At 48.1% G+C, this 24516-nt stretch overlaps 1 protein-coding gene across 12 annotated transcripts in view; it reads right to left on the bottom strand.

The window, feature by feature from the left end:
• The window catches only part of LOC133116186 (peripheral plasma membrane protein CASK-like), a 195707-nt gene that overhangs the window by 77455 nt on the left and 93736 nt on the right, over window positions 1–24516 (bottom strand). For all 12 annotated transcript variants that reach the window (XM_061225493.1, XM_061225491.1, XM_061225485.1 and 9 more), the window contains exons 3-4: window positions 7630–7735; window positions 982–1059 (exon numbers count right to left, since the gene is read on the bottom strand). In XM_061225493.1, the coding sequence (XP_061081477.1) occupies window positions 982–1059; window positions 7630–7735 (184 nt within the window). The remainder of the gene's footprint in view (window positions 1–981; window positions 1060–7629; window positions 7736–24516) is intronic.

Raw genomic sequence — 24516 nt, 5'->3', positions numbered from 1 at the left:
TAATATATACACTCAGTGAACACTTTCTTAGGTATTTATTAGACTTGTGTCTTAGGCTTCTGCTGCTGTAGCCTATCCACTTAAGAGTTACGATGTGTTCAGAGACGCTCTTCTGCATACCGCTGTTGTAATGTGCGGCTATTTGCGTTACTGTCACCTGTCAGCTTTGACAATCCCAGGAGATCAGCAGTTTCTGAGATACTCAAACCACCCTGTCTGCCACCAACAATCATTCCACGGTGAAAGTCACTTGGATGACATTTTTTGATGGTTGATCCATTAACTGAAGCTCCAGACCCGTATCTACATGATTGTATGCATTGCTCTGCTGCCTTGTGCTTGTTGAGAGTATATGACAGTAATAATATGATAATAATGCTCGTAAGTAATAACTCGAAACTCGGATCAGGGTGATACTCAATGGGAGTAAAGCCCCACCAACTCCTGGGGGTTTGCTTATGCGTACATTTATCAGTTACCCTGGTGTCAAATCCAGCTATGACCAGCTTGAAATACCTAGTATGAGCTGGTCAAGCCATGTTGCGTATAGAGTTGGTCTGAACTGGCCAACCAGCTACCCGCGGTTTCAAAACCTAGCTTGAGCTGGTCAAACCATGTTGAGTATGGAGCTGGTCTGAACTGGTCAACCAGCTACCCGCTGGATTAGTATGTTTTTACATAATTCCTTCACATGTTCACAACCAATATTCACAATTTGTGTGATTCTAGAGCAATTTACAACCAACATATGATTCTGCCCTAATTATTGTTGCCATAATATTGTAGCTGAGTTTGCGCCGAAAACAAAGATATGAAACACTTTGCAGTCACTGCATAAAAAGTTTGTTAAAATGACACAAATGTCTGCACAGTCACCAGTGTTCCTCATTTTGCCCTCGGAGGGGATAATGCAGTAAAGGCAGACAGCGGACCGCGTCTCTTCGTTTCGGAGACGGGAGGGGCACGAAAACGAGATCGTACCTGGCGACTGCCTCGCTGTAGACGAAACCAGCGTCCGCCCTCTTCACGATCTCAAAGCAAAGGTCTGCTCCGTCCATACTGCGGGAGAGAGGGATGGGGAGGGGGGGGGAAAGAAATGAGTTAGATGAGCATGTAATTAACATTACGTTACAGTCATTTAGCCGACGCTTTTATCCAAAGTGACTTACAGTTGATTAGACTACACGGGGGACAATCCTCCCCTGGAGCAATGTGCGGATCTTATTGTGGCTAGACCGGGGCTTGAACCACCAACCTTCCGGGTCCCAGTCATGAACATGCTGCTCCCATGTTCATGGGACAGACAGAGACCACGCTTGTGAACTTTCAGCTTTTTCCATCTATACCATTAGTCCAGGGGTGCACAACTCCGGTCCTGAAGGGCCGGTCTACATGCAGGTTTTCATTCCAGCCAAATTACCGTAGTTTGTTTTCTGACAATTCTGACTGATTCACTCCTTTACTGGAGCACAGTAACATCTTTAGGATACACTGGCAGTCTGTGTCTGTAGCTCATACAGATGTCAGATCAAGATATGATTGAGCTAATTAAGTAATTAAGAGCAGAAGTTGGCACAAAATCCCGAAATGGATCGGCCCTGTGTTGTGCATCAGCCCCTCTCCTGCTCAGCGGATAACACGGCCATCCGCACCGTGGGGGCAGGAGCGGGATCTGAAGAGAGTGGGCACACTGTTTAGCGTAGTGGTTAAGCTGCATGACTGGGACACGCAAAGGGCGGTGGTTAGATCCCCGGTGTAGCCGCAATAAGATCCGCACAGCCGTTGGGCCCTTGAGCAAGGCCCTTAAGCCACAGTGCCCGTTGTAAAGAGTCCGCTCCCGCACTCCTGAGATCCGACTCCACTGACCCCACTGTACAGAGCTGCAGTGCTCGTTGTAAAACATTGCATTTTCCCCTGGAGCAATGCAATGTTTACAACGAGCACTGCAGTGCTCAGTACAGTGGGGTCAGTGGAGTGGGATCTCAGGAGAGTGGGATCTCAGGAGTGTGGGACCTCAGGAGTGTGGGATCTCAGGAGAGTGGGATCTCAGGAGAGTGGGATCTCAGGAGTGTGGGATCTCAGGAGTGTGGGATCTCAGGAGAGTGGGATCTCAGGAGTGTGGGATCTCAGGAGAGTGGGATCTCAGGAGAGTGGGATCTCAGGAGAGTGGGATCTCAGGAGTGTGGGATCTCAGGAGAGTGGGATCTCAGGAGAGTGGGATCTCAGGAGTGTGGGATCTCAGGAGAGTGGGATCTCAGGAGTGTGGGATCTCAGGAGAGTGGGATCTCAGGAGTGTGGGATCTCAGGAGAGTGGCATCTCAGGAGAGTGGCATCTCAGGAGAGTGGCATCTCAGGAGAGTGGGATCTCAGGAGAGTGGGATCTCAGGAGTGTGGGATCTCAGGAGTGTGGGATCTCAGGAGAGTGGGATCTCAGGAGAGTGGGATCTCAGGAGTGTGGGATCTCAGGAGTGTGGGATCTCAGGAGAGTGGGATCTCAGGAGAGTGGGATCTCAGGAGTGTGGGATCTCAGGAGAGTGGGATCTCAGGAGTGTGGGATCTCAGGAGTGTGGGATCTCAGGAGTGTGGGATCTCAGGAGAGTGGGATCTCAGGAGAGTGGGATCTCAGGAGTGTGGGAGCGCACTGTTTACAACGAGCACTGTGGCTCAGGAACACAGTCCCTGCCAGCTCAGAGGCCTTCTGAGGGGACCTGAGAAACTCCACACACAGTCCCAGCTGCACCTCAGGAGATAAGAGCGCTGTCCTCCGCCAGAGTTCAAGAGCGGAAGGGTCTGAGGGTCCGATAAGTGCCGGGACGAACAGAACAAAAACCTGTCAGAAGCCAAAGGAATGAGATGAGCAGCGTCGACCCGGTTCTGAAGTTCTACTGAACTGGACGGAAACATCCGGAAAGGGGGCCGTGCCGGGAATGTTAAAGCCAAGCAGCGCATACGTTTTATTTATTGATATATTTATTCTGATGTCAAAGGCATACAGACTCATGCAGTGGAGTTGAGCACTCATAGATTTATTTATTTATTCTTTTTTTTTAAATATATTTATTTCTGGCCCACGAACACCTATATATAGTGGGTGTTGTACACTGGGTGACACAAATATAAATATACCTCTGTATATACACACACACACAGGTCTTACTGTTCCCTAGTCCCAAGTTCCCTTACCCATGATACCCCTCATTGATTTTTAAAACCGTTGCCCAGAAACCATGATATAACACAAATGTCAATCAGCCACAGTCACCATCAAACAATAGTCTTTAGGCAGTTCAGTATAATTGAGAGTGCAGATAGACTCAAGGACAGTGGTCTCAAACCCTGGTGTCCTGGAGAGCTACTGGGTCTGCTGGTTTTTGTTTTCATAAAACCAGCACCCTGTTGAGACCCAGGTAACCAGGTGTGGGGAGTTAGCTGTTGTTAAATCAACAGCTCTACTCGATTAATTAAGTGCAAAATAATAACAAACCCAGCAGCTGTAGCTCTCCAGGACCAGGGTTGGAGACACTGGCTCATTGGCTCAGGCGGTAAGAGCAGTCGTCTCATTGGCTCAGGCGGTAAGAGCAGTCGTCTCATTGGCTCAGGCAGTAAGAGCAGTCGTCTCATTGGCTCAGGCAGTAAGAGCAGTCGTCTGGCAGTCGGAGGGTTGCCGGTTCGATCCCCCGCCAGGGCTGTGTCAAAGTGTCCCTGAGCAAGACACCTAACCCCCAAATGCTCCTGACGAGCTGATCGGTGCCTTGCATGGCAGCCAGTCGCTATCGGTGTGTGAGTGTGTGTATGAATGGGTGAATGAGAAGCATGAATTTGTACAGCACTTTGGATAAAGGCGCTATATAAACGCCAACATATAAAAAATGTAATGTAGCGGTCAAAGTGGCGGTGTCTCCAAAAGCTGACCCCGACAGGACGAGCCGGTCTGGGACCTGGGATGCGAGTATTCCCGGGGACAGTGGACGTATTCGCTGCGTGTTCATCTGACCCCGGAACACCGTCGCTGGCACGAAGCGCACCCTGCCGAAGGGGCAGGGCTCCGGGGGAAACGCGGTGCACCCGGATTAGACAAATATTCGGATACGGGTTTCCCCGGCAACAAATGAGTTTATCTTCAAGCCCCTCCGCAATACCCTCTCCCCCCGCCTCCCTCGGAACGCGCCGAGGAGCCCATGATTTCAAAGGGCCCGGTTCATCTATTCATAAAATGTGAAATTTGTCGGAAAACTGCTGTGGGGTTTTTATTTTATTTTATTTTATTTTTATTTTTTTCTTTCCCCGAGTTTCTTTTATGATTTCAGAAGTCCGCTGAGAGGCGAGAGACGTCTCGAGTCAAAATGAGAAACGTGCGACAGCTCCCGCCCGTCTGCACCACTCCTCTTTCGGGGACCGCAAATGCAATTACGGGGAAGGGGGAGCCACGGTTACCGATGGCGGGATGGCGGTCCCTGGAGCGGCCCGTGCGGAACACGGCGGATTTGGGCCGGGCGACAGCGGGGTCGCGTGAACACGCTCCCCGCTCGACGCCGGGGTAAAATCAGGCACTTACCTTCACCTGTCACACGATAAATATTCAACACACCCGCTAGACTACGCATAGAGCAGCCCGGAAGCGGTGTAATTTCGGTCCTTTTGGCTCTGTACTCAAGCATACCGGATTTGAAATTAAACGACGCACGTGAAGGTGAAAGCGCAGACTCGCCTATAATTCGAGGCTATTTACATCCATATCATTGGGCGACGTTGGCTCAGGCGGTAAGAGCAGTCGTCTGGCGGTCGGAGGGTTGCCGGTTCGATCCCCCGCCAGGGCTGTGTCGAAGTGTCCCTGAGCAAGACACCTAACCCCCAAATGCTCCTGACAAGGTGGTTGGTGTCTTGCGTGGCAGCTAATCGCCATTGGTGTGCGAATGTGTGTACGAATGGGTGATCATGTGGGGTTAAGGGCCTTGCTCAAGGGCCCAACAGCTGCGCGGATCTTATCGCAGCTAAACTGAGGCTTGAACCAAAATCCTTCCGGGTCCCAGTCATGTATCCAGTAGGCTTAAATAAGAAATGAGCACTGAAGCCCAACACCCTAGTGCTCATATTTCACGTTTATAGAATTTTTAGAGATTTAGAGATCTCTAAAACACAGCCACAGAAAACAGGCGTACAATAATCTGTGTCCCAAGTTACACTGAAGTAACTTTTTAGGGAATCATTACTAAAGGAGACAGGAACGTCATCCCCTCACTCAAAGAGTAACTGAGAGTGCCAGGAAAGTCATGCACAATAACAGTGTCTGTGTCATACGGGGCTACTTATAACATTCCATAGAACCGAAATGCCCGAGGGCCAAGGGAAGCTGAATGCATGTGCCCACACAGGATAAGAACGCCTCCCATATCTTTTACAATGTTGCTGTGGACCCGTTTAGTGTATATTCAATCTTCTCTAATCTTGAGAAGTACAGTGCCATCTAGCCCCGGGGTTCATAACGAGCGGTCGCTGAGTCAGTGCGCCTCGCCAGCCAAACGCCCCCGTCTGCAGCGCCCCACGCCTTCCGCCACGACGCCCGCATGCACGCCACGCACGCGCTTCAGTAATGAACAGAGCTAACGCACGTGCTTCAGTAATGAACAGAGCTAACGCACGCGCTTCAGTAATGAACAGAGCTAACGCACGCGCTTCAGTAATGAACAGAGCTAACGCACGCGCTTCAGTAATGAACAGAGCTAACGCACACGCTTCAGTAATGAACAGAGCTAACGCACACGCTTCAGTAATGAACAGAGCTAACGCACACGCTTCAGTAATGAACAGAGCTAACGCACGCGCTTCAGTAATGAACAGAGAGGAGCTAACGCACACGCTTCAGTAATGAACAGAGAGGAGCTAACGCACACGCTTCAGTAATGAACAGAGCAGAGCTAACGCACGCGCTTCAGTAATGAACAGAGCAGAGCTAACGCACGCGCTTCAGTAATGAACAGAGCTAACGCACGCATGCGCTTCAGTAATGAACAGAGCTAACGCACGCATGCGCTTCAGTAATGAACAGAGCTAACGCACGCATGCGCTTCAGTAATGAACAGAGCTAACGCACGCGCTTCAGTAATGAACAGAGCTAACGCACGCGCTTCAGTAATGAACAGAGCAGAGCTAACGCACGCGCTTCAGTAATGAACAGAGCAGAGCTAACGCACGCACACGCACACGCACACGCACACGCACACGCATGCATCAACACTCCCTCACTGCTGGGCCCTGACAACGGACCTGAGACCAGTCACAATCCTGCACCAGACCTGAGACCAGTCCGGGATTCAGTCAAACACACTCATCTGGTTAACGGCTGCAAGAAATTCGGGAAATAGGAAAATGGCGAGCATTGTTGGGCTGAATGGCCTTACTCCTCGTCATTATGTTATGCTATGTTATGCTAGACTTAATGTTTCTAATTTTCTTGAACAAATTGACGCCAAAAAAATCCAAGAAACAGTACACTGTTGCCCGAAAATGTTTGTGGCTGGGCTGGGGGCGGGAGGCTGGATGTGAACTTGACCTTTGGGAAGAATCCGTTTCCTGGTTGCAAGCTTCACAAACATCACCGTTTTAATGCGATTAATAAAAACCCACCGCTATTCCGCCCAGTGAATAAATAGTTCCGGTATCCAATGTTTCATGACGATGAAGCAGTTCAACAAGGTCAGTAATTACAAAACGCCGTCCTGTATCGTCTACTGTTCCCCCGCGGAGCAAGAGTGGCTTTTTTCCACTCCGGAAAACGCCCGACGGGCGCGGAAGCGGAAGGCTGGAGTGTCCGCAGCGGCAGTTTGAAAACAGACAGTGATCTGTCCGGGTGTTGTCGTCTGCCACAGAAATGGCTTTTTGGCCGGAGGACGTGGAAGACAGTCAGGCGTTTGTGATTGAGGAGAGGGGGCACCGCCGTGTGACATTAAAGGCTTGCGCCCGCAGCCACAGAGCGATTAGGCCCAGGCTGCGGCGGGAAACAGAGGAGGCTCTCCGATGTTTGGGTACGTTTAACCCCTGCGCGATAATCTCCCCAACTTGTGTGTCTGGAGTAATCGGTAGCTGACCTAGTTCGTTTTGTTTACCCATATGGCCATACTTTTTTGCGGATATACTTTTATATTGCCCATATACTTCCCACATATTTTTACGACCAAAATAAAGGTCAATTCTGACAACGGCTGCTGCCTCCCAGGAAATCAATTAAATTTAGTACTGCAATGTAGCCCCCCCCCCCCCCCCCCCCGCCCGCCCGCCCCCACTGTCAGCTATCTTAGGCCATCTATTGAGCGTCCGTTGGCTTGGCGTATTCCCTGCTTTAAATGCTTTCTCTTGCGGCCAGTTTACAGCCCAGCGACAGAGTGACGCTCGACTAAAATCACCGAATTTTCATGAATGTTCTGTTGTCACCCAACACAGACTGTGGTATTTATACATATAAACGTACCCGACAGTCATCTACAGAACAAGCCAGATTTCTCTGGTCTTAGCGATGCTCTGTCGCTGGACTATAAACCAGCCTTAAGTCTTTTAAAGAGGGTTTGAAAACACTGAACATTTGTCTGGGCGTCCTGCTCCACGGTGCAGTAGAAAGGGGGACACAACACTCACAACTCGAAGACCATGTAGAGCATCCCGTCAGAGCTGTACGTCTCCAGCAGCTCCACGATGTGGGGGTGTTTGAGCATGTGGCATATGCTGGCCTCCCTCTTCAGGTCTGCAGAGAGAGGGAGAGAGAGGGAGAGAGAGAGAGGGAGAGGGAGAGGGAGAGAGAAAGAGGGCTCGTCAGCGTTTCCTATAACGGATACAGGGAAGCTGAGAAACTCCAGGTGATGAGAGCGCAGTTTGACGCCGTGGATGAGGCGATCTGAAAGCTGGCTCCAGAACCGGGAATCGGTAGATGTTAAATGTTCCGGTGCGTGCACTCAAAAAAGTCAATTTGAGGGCTTATTTCCATCGTCTCACCCAACTGACAAGGCTAACAGTAGAGCACAGTATTCAAAATTCTAAAAGACAAGAACGCCGCGGTTACAACACAACAAAGTATTTGGATCTAAATAATTTATCACCTAAATTTTTGAGCATCTCAAACAAAACTTCACACCCACTGGGCCCCACAGCGAGCATAATTATCATCACACAGTAATATTTATGAAGGGATACTTGTATTGTCCCATTACATGTGGCATCTTTGTTGAACGCCGACAGCGTCGCTCAGGAAGACGAAGTGGAGAAGGGAAATGGAGACTGAGCGGGAGCCACCTCGGCCGCAGGCTCACCCGAGCTGAAATGTTACCTCGTCGCTAAAAGCTTTATATTCCCCCGTACAGCTACACCCTGGCCGAGAGCGAGTTTAGCGCTGGTGCATTATTAATCACATCTGCCCCCGCCCAGCAGCTGAGACGCAGGACCAGAGGAGGGTGAGCCGGGGCTGGCGATTATGAACGGAAGGAGACACCGCTTAAAACGCCGCCTCCTGGGACTGCCCCGCTCTCATTCAAAATGCAGTATCCCCACACACGCACACACACACACACTCACTCTCTCTCTCTCTCTCACACACTTTCATACTCTCATTCACTCACTCTCTCTCTCTCTCTCACACTCTCTCTCACTCTCTCTCACATTCTCTCACACACACTCTCTCACACACACACTCTCTCACACACACACTCTCTCACACACACACTCTCTCACACACACACTCTCTCACACACACACTCTCTCACACACACACTCTCTCACACACACACTCTCACACACACACACTCTCTCTCACACACACTCTCTCACACACACACTCTCTCACACACTCTCTCCACCACCTCACCCCCTGCCCTGCTGCTACTCCTCCAGGCCAGCAGGGGGCAGCCTGAGGAAGCCACAGCAAAGCCCCAGCAGAGCCACAAACGCTTCCACACCCAGCCTAACCAAACGTACCCGGGACTGAAAACCGCCAGCATAACAGCGGCTCAGAGTCACAGTCAACCTTTAAGAAAACCCCATAAACCCGAAAATTCCCCAAAACCATCACCGGGAACACCAGCATGCTGTGAAATGAGGGATAAAGGTGGGTGAGCCCTTCTTTACCAAAGTCGGGGGAGAGTCGGGTGAAATGGGGACTGTGTGTACAATGTGAGTTAAGGCTTACTCCTGCCTGGATGATCTCTGCTGAATTCACCTCCATGTGCATCCAGCTGGTGGGACAGCAGCTAGGTGGTGGGATGTCTTTTCATGGGGCCCCAAATCCCAGGGGCTGCCCCTGTAACACCCCAGTTTCTCTGGTCTGAAATACTTCAGTTTGTCAGACCAATAGAAGGTCTAACTTGTGTCCCAAAAGTGTCCCAACCCTGTTCCTGGAGATCTACCATCCTGTAGGTATTCACTTGATAGCAGATCTTCAGGAAAAGGGTCAAAAACAACTGGTCCCTCTGCTTTCTAACACATAACTTAAGACTGCCCACTATGTGTGAAAAGTCTGGCTTTAAAATCAATTATATTCCAGCCATTTGCTGGAATACAAGTGCCAATTTCTTTACTGATTGCAGTTCTCAGCATGGAGATGCATCAATCTGCCCTACCAAACAAATTACATTACATTACATTACATTATTGGCATTTGGCAGACGCTTTTATCCAGAGCGACGTACAGTTGATTAGACTGAGCAGGAGACAATCCTCCCCTGGAGCAATGCAGGGTTAAGGGCCTTGCTCAAGGGCCCAACGGCTGTGCGGATCCTATTGTGGCTACACCGGGATTAGAACCTTGCGTGTCCCAGTCATTTACCTCAACCACTACGCTACAGGCCGCCCTGTGTTTGGTGTTACGCATCCCCTGTACTTGGTGGTCACCTAATACAGTAAGGTTGGCTTGGCTCCCTCTGCTGGTAGCCATGGCCACAAACATAGGACATTGCGTGCCCCTGCCAATTATCTCTGTGCCAATCTGTGCCCTGAGATCTGGCAGGCGGGGCCTATATAACATACCTGTGCGCAGGTGAAGACGGAGCGATGCATGCGGCGCATGCTTGTGAAAGACGGTCCATCCCACGCCTTTTGTTCCTGCTCCCGCTGTCTGAGCTGCTGGTCCCCGCTCTCTTGGACGCCATTCGCTATTTTGACGCTTAACTTATTTCTGGACTCTTAATTTAAATACCTATTCATTCTTACTTGTTGTAAATCCCTATTTTTGTAATTAAAAACCCTAGACTCGAGCCCTCTTCTCCTTGGCGTCTTGTTTATGTTGTGGATTGAGATTCGGTCCGTAACATTTGGTAATTGAAAATATTCAATGAGCTTTGTTGTCAAGGAATGTTCTTGATTGTATGTAGGGCAGCCTGTGGCGTAGTGGTTAAGATCAATGACTGGGACAGGCAAGGTCAGTGGTTCTAATCCCGGTATAGCCACAATAAGATCCGCACAGCCGTTGGGCCCTTGAGCAAGGCCCTTGACCCTGCATTGCTCTGGGGGAGAATTGTTTCCTGCTTAGTCTAATCAACTGTACGTCGCTCTGGATAAGAGCGTCTGCCAAATGCCAATAATGTAATGTATGCAATCTATGTAATGCTTTGATTCTAAATTTAAAAAAAATAGTAAAAAGAAAAAAAAAGGAGATGCATCAATCTGAATTAGCAAGCAGCTACCAGGCTGATTGGGATTTACAGCGTTGTTGAAATCATTTCAGCTCCTTATGGGCGAAGGCGACCTGCACAGACAGGTGCGACCCCAGCGTTGTATTTGATCATATGACCGTTTTTCAAGTCACATGACCGTTGAAATTGCGATTTCTAGGCCTTTCTATGGGTTTTCTGTAGGTCGCCTTAGTCCATAACGGGATAAAACACTGTACAACTCCAGAGGATAACGTACTGTAAAGAAGCCATGCCATCAGGACTGTACACATGAAGGAGATGAGGGAAACAGAGACGTTTTTCTCCCTGAAGTTAGGTGTCCATTTTGTTGGATTTATGAGGGGGTCTGAAATGTCACCCATTCGGTAATGAGCGCAGGGGAGTTCTCACTTGTTTGAAGTTATAATAGGTGTTTAAAATGGCACCTCGTCTGGAGGAGGTTACAGTGGAATAACTCCAGCTTGATCTCGCCCGTGTCTCGGCCCCAGAGTGTGAATTCTGAGCGCTAATGGATCAGGGTTTGAACACAGGGGGCACACGGAAAAGGCCCTCCGTCCATTACACACTGTTTCCACTTCTCAGTGAATTCATTCTTTTAATCCTGCCATGGCAACCTACATTTCTGCCCTGTCAAAAAAAAAAAAAAAAAAACGAACCACCAAATTATCACCACCAAAAAATAACCTTAAAACGACTAGAACTGAAGAGAGATTCCAATGGTCAAATTCAAGGTATGATTTTTTCATTTATATAAATGCATATACACAGTACAGTCCGTAAGTATTTGGACAGTGGTACTTTTGTTCTGTTCTTTTTGGCTCTGTGCGCCAACATGTTGGATTTGAAACGGAACAATGAACATGAGGTTAAACCTCAAATGTCTCTTTTTGGCTGTTTCTTTTCTTATTTCTCATGAGCTTCATAATGGCTTCCTCCCCCCCCCCCCAAAAAAAAACGTTCGGATCCCTGCACTAAGGAAGTGATTGAATAATTGAATACACTTGGATTCTCAGTAGTTTCTGATTAGTCAACAGTTCCTCTAAAAAGGGGGTAACTATGTATAAAAAGGGAAGCAATTCCTACACACGTTACCTGATACGGATGTGAATACTTTCAAATTAAATGTGAGTCTGCACTTTAACCTCATTATAGACTGCATCATTTCAAATGCAAAGTGCTGGTGTACAGGGCCAAAAGAACAGAAATTACACCTCTGTCCAAATACTAACGGACTGCACTGTATATGTTAAAATTGCAACCGTACTATTTAACTACCATTTTAGCCATGCAAACGTGTGCCACTAAAGCTGCATGTAGATAGAAACTAACGTAGTTTGATTTTGCCTTGCTTAGTTTCTTATCTTGCCAGCAACTCCTTTCTGTCGAATGAGCACATTAATGGTCTCGCCAGTTGTGTGAATAGGTATCATCAGTGGTACGGTTGTTCACAGAAAGTCCGCTTCAATACGGCTGCTAATGAAGATTAACTTCACTACTGCAACCGTCATATTTACCCAATGAATGAATATACTGCATAATGAGCGTACATTGTAATATACGTAAACTTTGGATAATTGTTTTAATTCAAGAACTAGACAACCCACTAACACGTTCAGAAATTGTAGCAGTCTTCATGAGCAGAATCACACAGTTTTACACGGGCGACGCGTCTACAACCATTTCACATTTTGCTTAGTGACTGTTGCTTAGCAAAACAGTCCCGTCTCTGAGCGTATGTTTTGATGTGAGTATCACATACGGCACAGGGTTCATAAGTAGCTTCGTGCCCGGTACAGATCCTCCGAAATCATGTCCTGAAAACACGCAGGACACACGTACCGCTCCCCGCCTCGACACCAAACTCACACGCCGGGGACGAAAATCACATTCTGGGAGCCGTCGGTGGTTTTTTTGTCGACCGCGCGGAGCTCAAGGCAGCGTAAACAACTCTCTGCCGCTGCATTTTCGCGCCGTGCAAACGGAGCCTTAACTCTACATCAGGGACAGGCCCCGAACTTCAGGGGGCTGGCTGGGAGCTTGGCGGTGTCTCGAATGCTAAATCTGCTCAGAGCGGGCGTTCGGTTCAGTTTGGGCGCCATCTGTTCAGCTGGAATCCCATTTCCTCTCCGCGTTTAACCCCGGACATCGCTGCAAAGGTTCTGGAGAGTATTCTGGAACCAAACCTGACAAAAAGCTTTCAATCGATGCTTTCCATACTATGCTTCAGTGATTTCAGAACTCATTGATTTTTAATAGTTTCTTTTTTTCTTTAGATTTTTTTTTCTTTTTTTTTTTTTACACGACTACATCTTACATCTAAGATGGATGTAATACCAAACTATTGGCTAGTCTGAACACAGGCATACATACATACATACATACATACATACATACACACACACACACACACACACACACACACACACAAACCTGCATATACCCACACATATGCACAGAAATGCATGCGCACACGCACACACGCACGCAAACACACGCACACACACACACCTACACACACAGTTCCCGGCCTAACACATGGTGGACAGGCATCTACACCGCCATTCTCACACGTGATTAACATCGCTGGCGTGGCTCTCAAACTGCCATTCTCACACGTGATTAACATCACTGGCGTTCAGGATATAAGCAGCGCTTTAAAAGAAAAAACGCACAAATTGTGTTTAAAAGACATTGATTAGGCGAGCAGATGCGAGCTCTCTGAACGCGTTTGAAGCGGTCCCAGCAGGAATACAATACAGCGGTGAAATCTGGTTAGGCCAGGCGTGGTCTGAAGCGCTGCACGGCCGAGATAAACCTGATTACTGCCGGCATCGCGCAGACAGACGCCTGCTGTGGCCTCCGAGGGAGACGTCTTCCGAAGGAGATCCGCTCTGGGTTCTGAGCAGTAACCCCCCATCTCCACACACTGCGGTTACTCAACTTTACATCCCGTTTGCATTCCACACCATCAGCGGACGCCCTCGCCCAGCGTGGCTTTCACAGAGTACATTCTTCACATGCAGTCCATTCGTACAGCTGGGTTTGTGCTGAGGCAGTTCAGTTAAAGCGCTGGCAAGACCTCTCACAAATTCAAGCAGACAGTGTCCAAATTTTGAATTGTCAAAAACAGTCAAGAAGCCGTTAAACGGGTTGGGAACGGTATCGCATACCTATAAAGAAGGGACCTGAAGATCACAATACACCACAACACAACACACTGCATATCGAGAACCCTTGGAAAAGTAGGTTGTTTTTTTTTTGGGAATGTTAAAAAGAAATTCTAAGTCAATGTTCTAGAACTCCACTGCTTTCGAGTCACCAGCGGCGATTGTTACATCAGCATTAGAATACTCAGTTAACAAAATTCTATTTGTGATCTCACACACCCTAAAAGACAAAAAATAAAATGCATTTACTGTTGACTTGCTCCGCTTCACTTCACTTCACTTTCCCGCTAAGTAAAGCTGCCCTGTTTTTGTCACAGCGCATGAAGACTCCAGAGCGTCTCAGCCGAGTGACAGAACACCAGGGAGGGAAGGGAAGGCCTCATGTGGGTGCCATCTGCAAGCGCACCACTAGGGGGAGCAGATGTACACGGGCAGCGGGACTTCTTCAGACAGGGTGGCTGGGCGAGGCACGGAGATATTACAGCCCCAAAATTGGATTCAGTTTACGGTTTATTTGAACGTTTACGTCAAACACAGAGCGAGCTGGTGGCACTGAAACGCACCTTAAGGCGGGCGTACGTTATACGATTTTCTCACGGGTTACGAAGTCGGGAGCTCGGATTCCCTCCCACACTTTGCGAGGCACGATTGTGACAATCGATCGGATTGATAGCATAGACTATACAGGCTCTCGACCTGATCAGAAAAACCTAATTAATGAGGAGACCTCCTGATTGGTCAACTGGAACCGCATCACATAATCTGCTCACAAGAGCTCTCACACCTGACGAATTCAAGCTGATCGAAAAACAATCAGGATCGGATCGGCTCGGAATGGCGAATGGTTGCCATTTTTATAGCGCCTTTATCCGGAGCGCGGTACAATTAATGCTTCTCATTCACCCATTCATACACACACACACTCACACACCAACCAGCTCCCACGGTATCCCTGACCTAGCAAATTGCGATGTCAAGAAATTTTTTCTCACAATTTGGTCCCGATTCGAAAATAACTAATCGGCAAGTCACATAGCATACGCCCGCCCTTCAGCGTCTCTTGCCGTCAGAGAGAATCCCTTCATCACGTCATTCCCGCCGTCCTCCCCACCTCCTCCACCACCTCCCCACCTCCTCCTCCTCCTCCTCTCAACAGCTGCGACCCAGTTGGCAAACGCCGCACGTTAAGATTAGTGGAAATACCTCCGGCCTTTTTATATCAAAGGTGATTAGTGTGCAACCCACGGGGGGGGGGGAGAGAGAGAAAGAGAGAGAAACTGAGTGAGTGAGACAGAGTGAGAGTGAGAGAGAGACAGAGAGAATGAGAGTGAGTGAGAAAGTGACAGAGAATGAGAGAGAGAAAGAGGGAGGGAGAGAGGGAGAGAGAGAGAGAGTGAGAGTGAGAGAGGGAGAGAGGGAAAGAGAGAGAGAGGGATTTGTGAATGGGGGAAAGAGGCGAGTGCAAAGCCTTTGTCGGTGAAAACAATGGTTAATTAAAAGCCCTTCTTCAGACGTGCAGGAGGAAACCAAACACAGGCGACTGTGCTGGTGAGGAAACACAGAGGCTGAGGCACTCATCTCTGATCCTGCTACTGCCAGACACCTCAGACCAGGAACACATTAACTGTGCATTTCGTAAACTTTAAGATGGATTCATTGCATTCAAGCAGGCCGAGGGAAAGCCTTCCTCCCTGACAGGAAACAAAATCCATCCACACAATGGCAGTTCTTTATTATTATTATTATTATTATTATTAACCTTTATTTACACAGGGTAGGTTGACCGAGCACTTATGCTCTTTTGCAGCAACCCACTGTTAATGCCCCCCAAGCAGCCTAGTCTGGATGCTGTTGCATTGCGGCAGCAATCCTATGCAGGCACACAGAATGGGAAAGGCTGGGATTCAAACCCAGAACCGTCTTGCAGTGAGGCGACAGTGCTACCCACTGCACCACCTGCCCCCCCCCGCCAACATTTAGTCCTTGCAGTAGCTGTGGTGTGCGCTTTGCCCTGGAGGGTTCATTTCCGGGAGGAAAGTGGAGGACAACCACACAGACACAGGGAGAACATGCTAACTCCACACAGACACAGGGAGAACATGCTAACTCCACACAGACACGGGGAGAACATGCTAACTCCACGCAGACACGGGGAGAACATGCTACATGAGGTTCATGTACAGTCCATTCATAGAGCCGGATATTTCACTGAAGCAGTTCAGGTTATGGACAACTGCTGGTCTCCACACGGGAACCCAACCTCCAACCCTGGAGCTACAAGCTCAGTTCCCATTACTCTACGCGACCGCGGGACGAAGCCAGCGGTTCTCGTTCACCAGACATGATGGTTATGTAATGCACATCACCCTGGTAATAGCTGCACTGGGATTGGTGATGTAAAAATCAACTCGGCGCTTTCCCAAGAGGCTAGATTTTACGGTACTTAAGAGCAATGCAGTGGCAAGCACTGTTCCAGGTTTGAGTAACCAGATGCATTTGAACTTTATAGGAGACATAAGACTTCCACAGACGAAAATTGACATGAAAAATGTGATAGGGCGCCTTGAAAACAGCTTCTTGTGAAAATAAATATCACATGTAAGGCGCCCAATATCTTCAAAATGAAAGGGATGAATGTTTGTGAAGGCAGATTTGGATTCTACACACCAAGCACTCCCAAGACACCACATTTCAAATGATTTGGCAGTTTGCTTGTGGAATTATGGGCATTTAGAAATCAGTGTTCATGCAATTGGCACTTTTTAAGTGATGGCCCCTTAAATTTGAGAAGGATCTGGCACAGAAATGAAGAAGCGTACGAAGCTGAAATCTTCAGGGTTTCTATTCCCCATCATTGCCTCCTACCATAAAAAAAATTTACGCAACAATACCAGCCAAGCCTGACATCATGAACAAATATACTCGTCAAATATCTGGCAGTCAAGTCAACTTTGTCAAACAGTGAATGAACGCCAAATGCCACACAAAGCCAGATGCATCCTGCGCTTTCCAACAGACAAATGAAAATAGATAAAGCCCATTTAGGAATAATGATATCATCTGTTGATCACAGCAAATCTAATCAAAATAATGGCCAAGACTCAGAAAGTGACCTTGAATGAGCAATATGATCGTTCAGTCAGATCAGCGAACCGGACATCAACATTCTTCCAGTGCTCTTATAGCCAATACAGTCGCTGCCAAAATGCAACACTCAACAAATTCTTCCGTCAAATGAATGAAGCGTTTAACAAATTAATTCTGCAAGGGAAGGAAGTATGACTGGACTAGAAATAATGCAAACAGTATGTTTGGCCTGACGGAAAGCAAGTCATAGGTTCATGAAACAAAAAATTTTTTTCCTCTTGGGAACATGAATGTACACAGCAAATTTCATGGCAATACAACCAATACTTTTCCAGATAGGTCTGTCAGAGACGATTGGACAAGCAGACGGATCATTACACAAACCAGAAGCTTGCAGTGACATTAATGTCTGCTTGACTCAGTTTGACACAAGTGAATACATTTGTGTCTAACGCAACAAAGGAAGTACCTTCTCAAGAAAAAAAAAAAAAAATAAAATCTGGTCCCTTTTGCTGAAAATAAAATAAATGTGACAGATTTTAGAAAACATGTTTTGCATATTTTGAGAAATACTTGAAATCAAGGTGTGCTGGTCTGGGAAAATTTGCATTATTATCTGCAATTGTTTGATAAAATGGGCCTAACGCATTCAGGCCATTTTGAGCTCATATTCGAGAGTCATATTCCAAATACATTACCTCAAAAACCTCCAGGGAAATGTTTGGGAGGGAACATTGGCAAAGTCAGGGCCAGGACTAATTTCAAAAGCTGATTTCATCCGTATATTCTGAGTTTAACTATCACCCGAGTGTTCATGCAGAGGGCGCAAGAAAGAACCTGCACCTTGTGCCGTCATTAGCGATGAACAGCGATATGACGGGAAACCTTTGAAGAGATTACCGACACTTATGAGCAAGAGACCAGGACACACAACTTTACAAATACAATTTCACCCAGACCGCGTCTGTGTAAGACATCCCCACCGTTACATCGACGCAAAATGAACGCAAGGCAATTACGTTCCCACAATCTGGTTACGCACAATTCGTCGTACGATTTCTGGATAAAGGCCAGTGAAGGAAGGGGGGGGGAAATACTACGAAAGCAAACGGTACGAGCATTTTCTCATTTGTTAGCCATTGTCTTCACATAATACAGGAAAGGAACTGTAGACAAGTTTGCTGCCAGAAAAGCAAATAAAAGAAGTTGGCAAAGGCCCGCCAGTGACAGATCGGTATGCAGGGCACACTTCAGTCGAGCCCAGAGGACAGGCTTACCAGCGCCGCATATTACCTAATAATGTGGAGCGCTTTACGGGAGCCCAGCAGCCCGCATTGGGCCGCGTTGGCCCAGAGCTTTCGCTCACAGAGATATCAAATAAATTGGGAAGTTGGGGCGGCCTGTAGTGTAGTGGTTAAGGAAAGTGACTGGGACACGCAAGGTCGGCGGTTCGATCCCCGGTGTAGCCACAATAAGATCCGCACAGCCGTTGGGCCCTTGAGCAAGGCCCTTAACCCTGCATTGCTCCGGGGGAGGATTGCCTCCTGCTTAGTCTAATCAACTGTACGTCGCTCTGGATAAGAGCGTCTGCCAAATGCCAATAATGTAATGTAATGTAATGTAATGTAATGTCAAGAGTAGGCCGTCGTCTCCAGGGACTGCAATTAAAGATGCTATGTTTGAATGTGTAATGTCTGTTAATAAACCAGTGTACCAGATTCAACACAAAGTCTGTGTACGTCAACCATTGTCATTGTCAAGTATGACGACTTACCCCCCCCAGATTCAGCCACAACAACATAGAGCAACTGCCTAAATTTCTGAAGTCTGTATGGATATGAACGAACAGGCACTTCACCACAGCCACAGACCATTCTGATATTTATCCGCAAGTCGAAAAAAAAAACCACCTCATAATCCTGCACAATAAAATCCTGATTTCCACCCCCGCACCAGGGTCCTGAACTCACAATAATCACAAAAGTCAAGGGATAGGCATCAGCTGTCTCACACGCGCAGGAAACATTCTGGGTAAGAGGATTCAATAACACAACACGGCCATACACAGTTCTAAGTAAGAGGCACTTGCAATCCCGCTTCACTCCTCTATTTGAAGTGTTAATACACAAGTAGAAGCAACACGTCTACCAAGTGTGAAAAGTTCTAGGGATTTCCACAGAGACACAGAGTCTATTTTATGCAGAGAGGAGGCACTGCTGTTTCACTGCTCCAAGCTACACCTCCCCCCCACCCCCGCCCTGCGGTTGGTAGGGGGTGGCGTCATGACAACAGCAACCCCATTACTTGCCGACATTAAATCATGTCATGTTGAAACCAGCTAATATTTTCTACATGAGTAAAAAAAAATAAAAAAAAGAGATTTTAACAAAACTAATACAGTGATTTATTTGCAGTGTGTACATTTGTGTAATGCGCTATGAGCCAAGTAGTGTGTCTATAGTCTTCTCAGCAGCTGGAAGAACCACCAGCAGTGTTCTTGACTTGGTACTCGGTGCATCGGAGCAGGGAAAACTGCAGCTTCCGTTCGCTGCCCGACTTCACCGGCGGCACCGCTGTGCCGCGCTCGACGAGCCGCCCGGCGCAGGCGGCGTTTGAAGTCTTCTCCCGGCGCTTCCCACAGTCTGATGACCTGCTGACAGCGCACAGGCAGCAAGTGCCGTCGTTCAGACTGCCCCAGCAGGAGGGGCTGTGATCCACCCTTCCCAGAGTGCCCTGCTGCCGAAAGGCACGGCTCAATCGTACGCACTCTCACTACAGACTTATTGCACACGGAAGGGGCTGCAGATTTCGCCGATGATAGCCGCCAAACACAAACTTCCGGAGCCCAACCGTGCCGAGGTGGGGTGAAATGGAGCTTGGCCCAATCGGGAGCAGCCAATCAGGAGCGGCTGTTCCTTTCACAGCAAGGCATGCCGCTGTCCGTTACCATGACGACAGAGAACATCAGAAGACCACCTGCGTGCCAGGTGCCCGCGGCCACGCCCCCAGAGACCACCTGGCACGGCGCGTTACAGCTGCTCAGTGGTGGTACGACCTCCTCACGCTCATAAGAACTCACTCACTGGGGCATCTCTTCACGCGGCACCTCGACTCCTAACTGCGGGATTCCCCCAATCTATTATCACTTGTTTTTCACCCAACTATCTTTAGGCTCTTGCGTTTTATACCGTGTATTTTACACCTTCGTCTAGAATTCAGTGAGATGCACCAACACAGGTACCGCTTATCCACATCAACACAACACGTGGAAAAAGGGGAACTTCTTAAGCAACCCCGTAAGATGTGAGATCACAAACGGTGATGACAATGTTCTTAACTGAACAGTCCAATCCTCATTTTGTTTTTCTTAAGCCTACATTTTACAAAGAGAGGCTGAGATTTTTCTTTCTTTTTTTTCCCCCTAGAGTAACCTGGCCAAGACAGCAAGCCAATTACACAAAGTGAAAGAAAGACATGAAAGTAAAACATGATGCAACAATCAGAACTGGAGTTCTAGGACACTGAAAAACAGTCCAAAAAAAACATTCAAAAACTCTTTAAAAGTTGAGATGCAAAGCAGATCAGGAAGTGGTGAGAAGTTGGGACAGCTTCACCAAGGACCATGGTCAGGGGAACCAACGGCACACAATCTCCTGTCAGCTGTTCAGGACTTATTTTAGAGGGAAAATATACACAGCACTGCAGGTCCTGTGATATTGAGCAGGTGAGCAGGTGAGTCTCAGTCTGCAATATTCCAGTCATGAAATGGTAACGCTCGCCAAAGCCCCGCTGTTTCACTCAGCCCGCCGTGCCAAGAGAACCATCACGCCAATTTCCGGCACAAACACATCCACTGATTCACCGAGACTGGACCCAAATCTCCAGCTCCCAACAAACCTGTTGCCAGGTGCATATTAACCAGGTTTTTTTGTTTTTATCGGTTCACTGAAAAAAAAACAAAAAAACAAAAACTGGCGATTACCACCAAGAATTACTGAGACAGAAACAAAGAAACCAAAAAAAAAAACTAGATGAAGTGACATTGCATGATTTCTAAAATGCACCTAATGTGGAGCTACCTTTATCATTTATGGCGTAATTGGACCTGTGCTCAAGCACCAATAACAGGGGTATCTAGCACTGCCTCAACCAATCATCTCCTTTCCCCACAACTATCCAGCTTAAATGCAAAATATAAAAATATATTGTAAAATTATGCACGGTTATTTTTAGAATGATTAATTGGAGGCAGTTAGGCTAAGAGCCCATTAGCTCACATTAGGGTGAATGAGGGACCATTAAGCTCACTGTTATACAAGTTTAAAAACGCTGTTAATCCACTCCGCTGACAAACCAAATTGGAGGAGCTAACATTGCCGTGTTTAACGGTTTAAGGGACACGGCTAGGCCCCGCCAACTGCGCAAGCGCAGCCCTCTTCAGGACAGAAACAGAGAACGGGGAGCCGTGTGGTTACCGCAGAGAGGAAATGCTCCGGAACGATCTGGGCCGCCCGTCGTCCAAAACGGACGCGTTGAACTCGGTTGAACTGCGCGGTTCCCGTCTCCCTGACTCACTCCGAAACAGCCCTGCCAGACACGTCTTCTGTGCTTCCTCGATGGCTTCGTGAGATCACTTACGGCTTCTCTCTGACCCGAACCAGCTCGGAGACGGGCGCGATCGGTCTTCCGCCCTGAACCGCCCAGCGAGAGCAGAGTTTCTCATCTTCTCAAACCCGTTCGGAGAGAGGTGCAGTTTTTCCGCTCCTGACAGCCTCCGGGAGGCAGGAGGGGGATTTCAGACTCTCGTTTACGGGTCAGACATGAGGTTCGCCCAGGCAGTCTGGCGGCTGCTCGTAGGAGACAGAATCGGGACAGCCCAGAGTCTCCAGAACCAGCCATTTTATTTAAATATTTCATCCAAGTGTGAAATCACCCAAAAAGCCAGAACACCGGAACAACTATGAGTTCATATGCTCACATCACGATCGATCCGAAATGTTACGTTTTACAGAACATTATTTAAACATTTTAAACCGCGTAGGGGAAGTGCAACTCAACTCCACATCCTGCGGGGCCTGCAGTGTCTGCTGGCTTTCACTTCAACCGTGCGCTACACCACCTGATTTCACAAATTAGCCTATTATCTGAACCAAGCAGGTAAAATAATGAGTGAAGTCGGGTGGCGTAGGTGGCGTACAGCAGGAGAAAACACCCGCAGACACCCGCAGGACGTGGAGTCCAGCAACGCTGACGTTGGCGATTGGCGAGACCGAACAGCTGAAGAAGCCTGTCGTCTTGAACTTTGAGTGGGCGCAGAGCGTGCGTGGGCCAGCAGGGGGCGTGTGTCTGGCCCTGACGCCACGCGGTGATGAGAGGGGCGTGGCGGGGGAGGGGCCGTCGGAGTGGGGCGGAAGCCGCTGGCACCCTTCCGAGTCCCTCCATCCCACCATCCGCTATCCCACCATCCCACCACTGATAAATCATCAACACGCCGCAGTCATCGTCAGACGCCACTCCTGTCTCTCCCTCAGAGATGACATAATGGGATTAGCCCAGAGAGAGGAGGGAGGAAGGGGGGTGGGAGTAGAGGGGGAAGATACAGAGATGGAGAGGGAGAGAGAGAGAGAGGAGGGGGGGAGTAGAGGGGGAAGATACAGAGATGGAGAGGGAGAGAGAGAGAGGAGAGAGGGTGGGGGGGTGGAGAGAGAACAGGAGAGAGAGATGGAGAAAGTGTACAGCACAGTGAAGGAGAGGGGGAGGCAGTCAGAAAGAGAGACCGAGAGAGTGAGCGAGAGAGAGAGAGAGAGCACAGCACACAATCCTTTATGCGGTTTTACAGAGGAGTTTGTTTGAGAGTGAGTTTATCTCCCAGTGCATAAAAGCCCTCCGCTACAGTACTCCAGTGCAGGATAAATGGCGTAAAAAACAGCCTTAAGGTGAACTGCTGAAGACGTATAGTATTTGTTAGAGAAGTACAGTATACTATGAAACCTTAGAAATGCCGGGGAAGGAGCAGAATATTTCTGCTGAGATTGTGGTTTCTTTAAAACTGTTTAAGGGTTATGTTTTTCTTAGATTAAGGGTCAACATGTTTCAACATAACAGCCCCCTCCCCCCACTCCATCACTACATTATGGTTTAGTCATGTCACTCTAGGTTTGGGGTCTATTCAAGCGACAATATGACCAAACGAGTGACACATTTCAGATAGTTTTCTGCTTCTGATGAACCTGGAAGTGGACCACCACAGACAGGAGAACCACCTCAAACAACCCTCAGAGCGTGGTCTAAGTGAGTTAAACAAAATCTCCCGGAGCAGCGGTGGCGCAACAGGCTAAGACGTTCGATTCTTGGTCCTGCCTAAAGCCAAGTTTGGCCGGCTCACGTGGGGCAGCAATAATTGGCTCGCTGCTCCAGAGGGAGGGACTTGGCAGGGTTATTAGATCGCCGCACAATAAGCATCTCGGGCGCCTCGGAATCACGGCAACGGGCACGAGACGAGACGGCTTGAAGAAGGCGTGTCGCTCTCATTTGGGCCGCCGAGGGATGGGGTACGGGCGGTACATCTAATACGACTACCTCCAATTGAATCAGACGAGGTACAATTGGCTACCAAATTGGGAGAAAAATGGAAAAATCTGGAAAAAATAAAAAAAAACAAAATCTCCACCCAGATTGTTTTCACAACACAGTTCAGTATCATTTTCAGGTCCATTTTACTCAATTTTCAAATAACCTCCATGCAGCTTTTTTTAAGACTTCAATATTCAATTTACAAAGAGGGCTATTTTATATCTATATTTATATCAATTTGGAATGGTTTGCACCAGCGTCTAAAAAACTATGTTAGTTTTCTTCTGTCATTATGACTACGTCTATATCTAGAAACGCGCACACACACACAAACAGAAACACACACACAGAGACACACATAAACAGACACACAAACAGAAACACAAACAGACACACAAACAGAAACACACACAGAGACACACACAGAGACACACACAGAGACACACACAGAGACACACACAGAGACACACAGACAAACACACAGACAAACACACAGACACAGAGACACAGACACAGAAACAGAAACAGAAACACACACACACAGACACAGACAGAAACAGAAACACACACAGACACAGACACACACACAGACACACAAAAACAGACACACAGACATACACACACACACACACACACACACACGCACGCACACACACACAAACAAATACAAACACACAGACACAGACACAGACATATACACAAACACACACACAGACACACAGACATACACACACACACACACAAACACACAGACAGAGACATACACACACACAAACACACACACAGACACACAGACATATACACACACACACACACACACACAAACACCAACACACACACAGACACACAGACACACACACACACACACACACACACACAAACAGAAACATAAACACTCTGCAGGAGGTAAAGATGTCACAGGACTTCCAGCCTCCAGCTGGGAGCAGGAGCAGAGAGACAGATGTGGACCCAGCGGAGGTCTCTGCCCCTCCAGCTGTGATGTAACAACCCCCCCCAGAGGAGCCAGGGAAGATGCACCG

Source organism: Conger conger, chromosome 17 (assembly GCF_963514075.1).
Source record: "Conger conger chromosome 17, fConCon1.1, whole genome shotgun sequence".
Classification (NCBI taxonomy): domain Eukaryota; kingdom Metazoa; phylum Chordata; class Actinopteri; order Anguilliformes; family Congridae; genus Conger; species Conger conger.
Note: the sequence above shows the minus strand (reverse complement) of the source record. Positions and strands in the feature narration are given on the sequence as shown.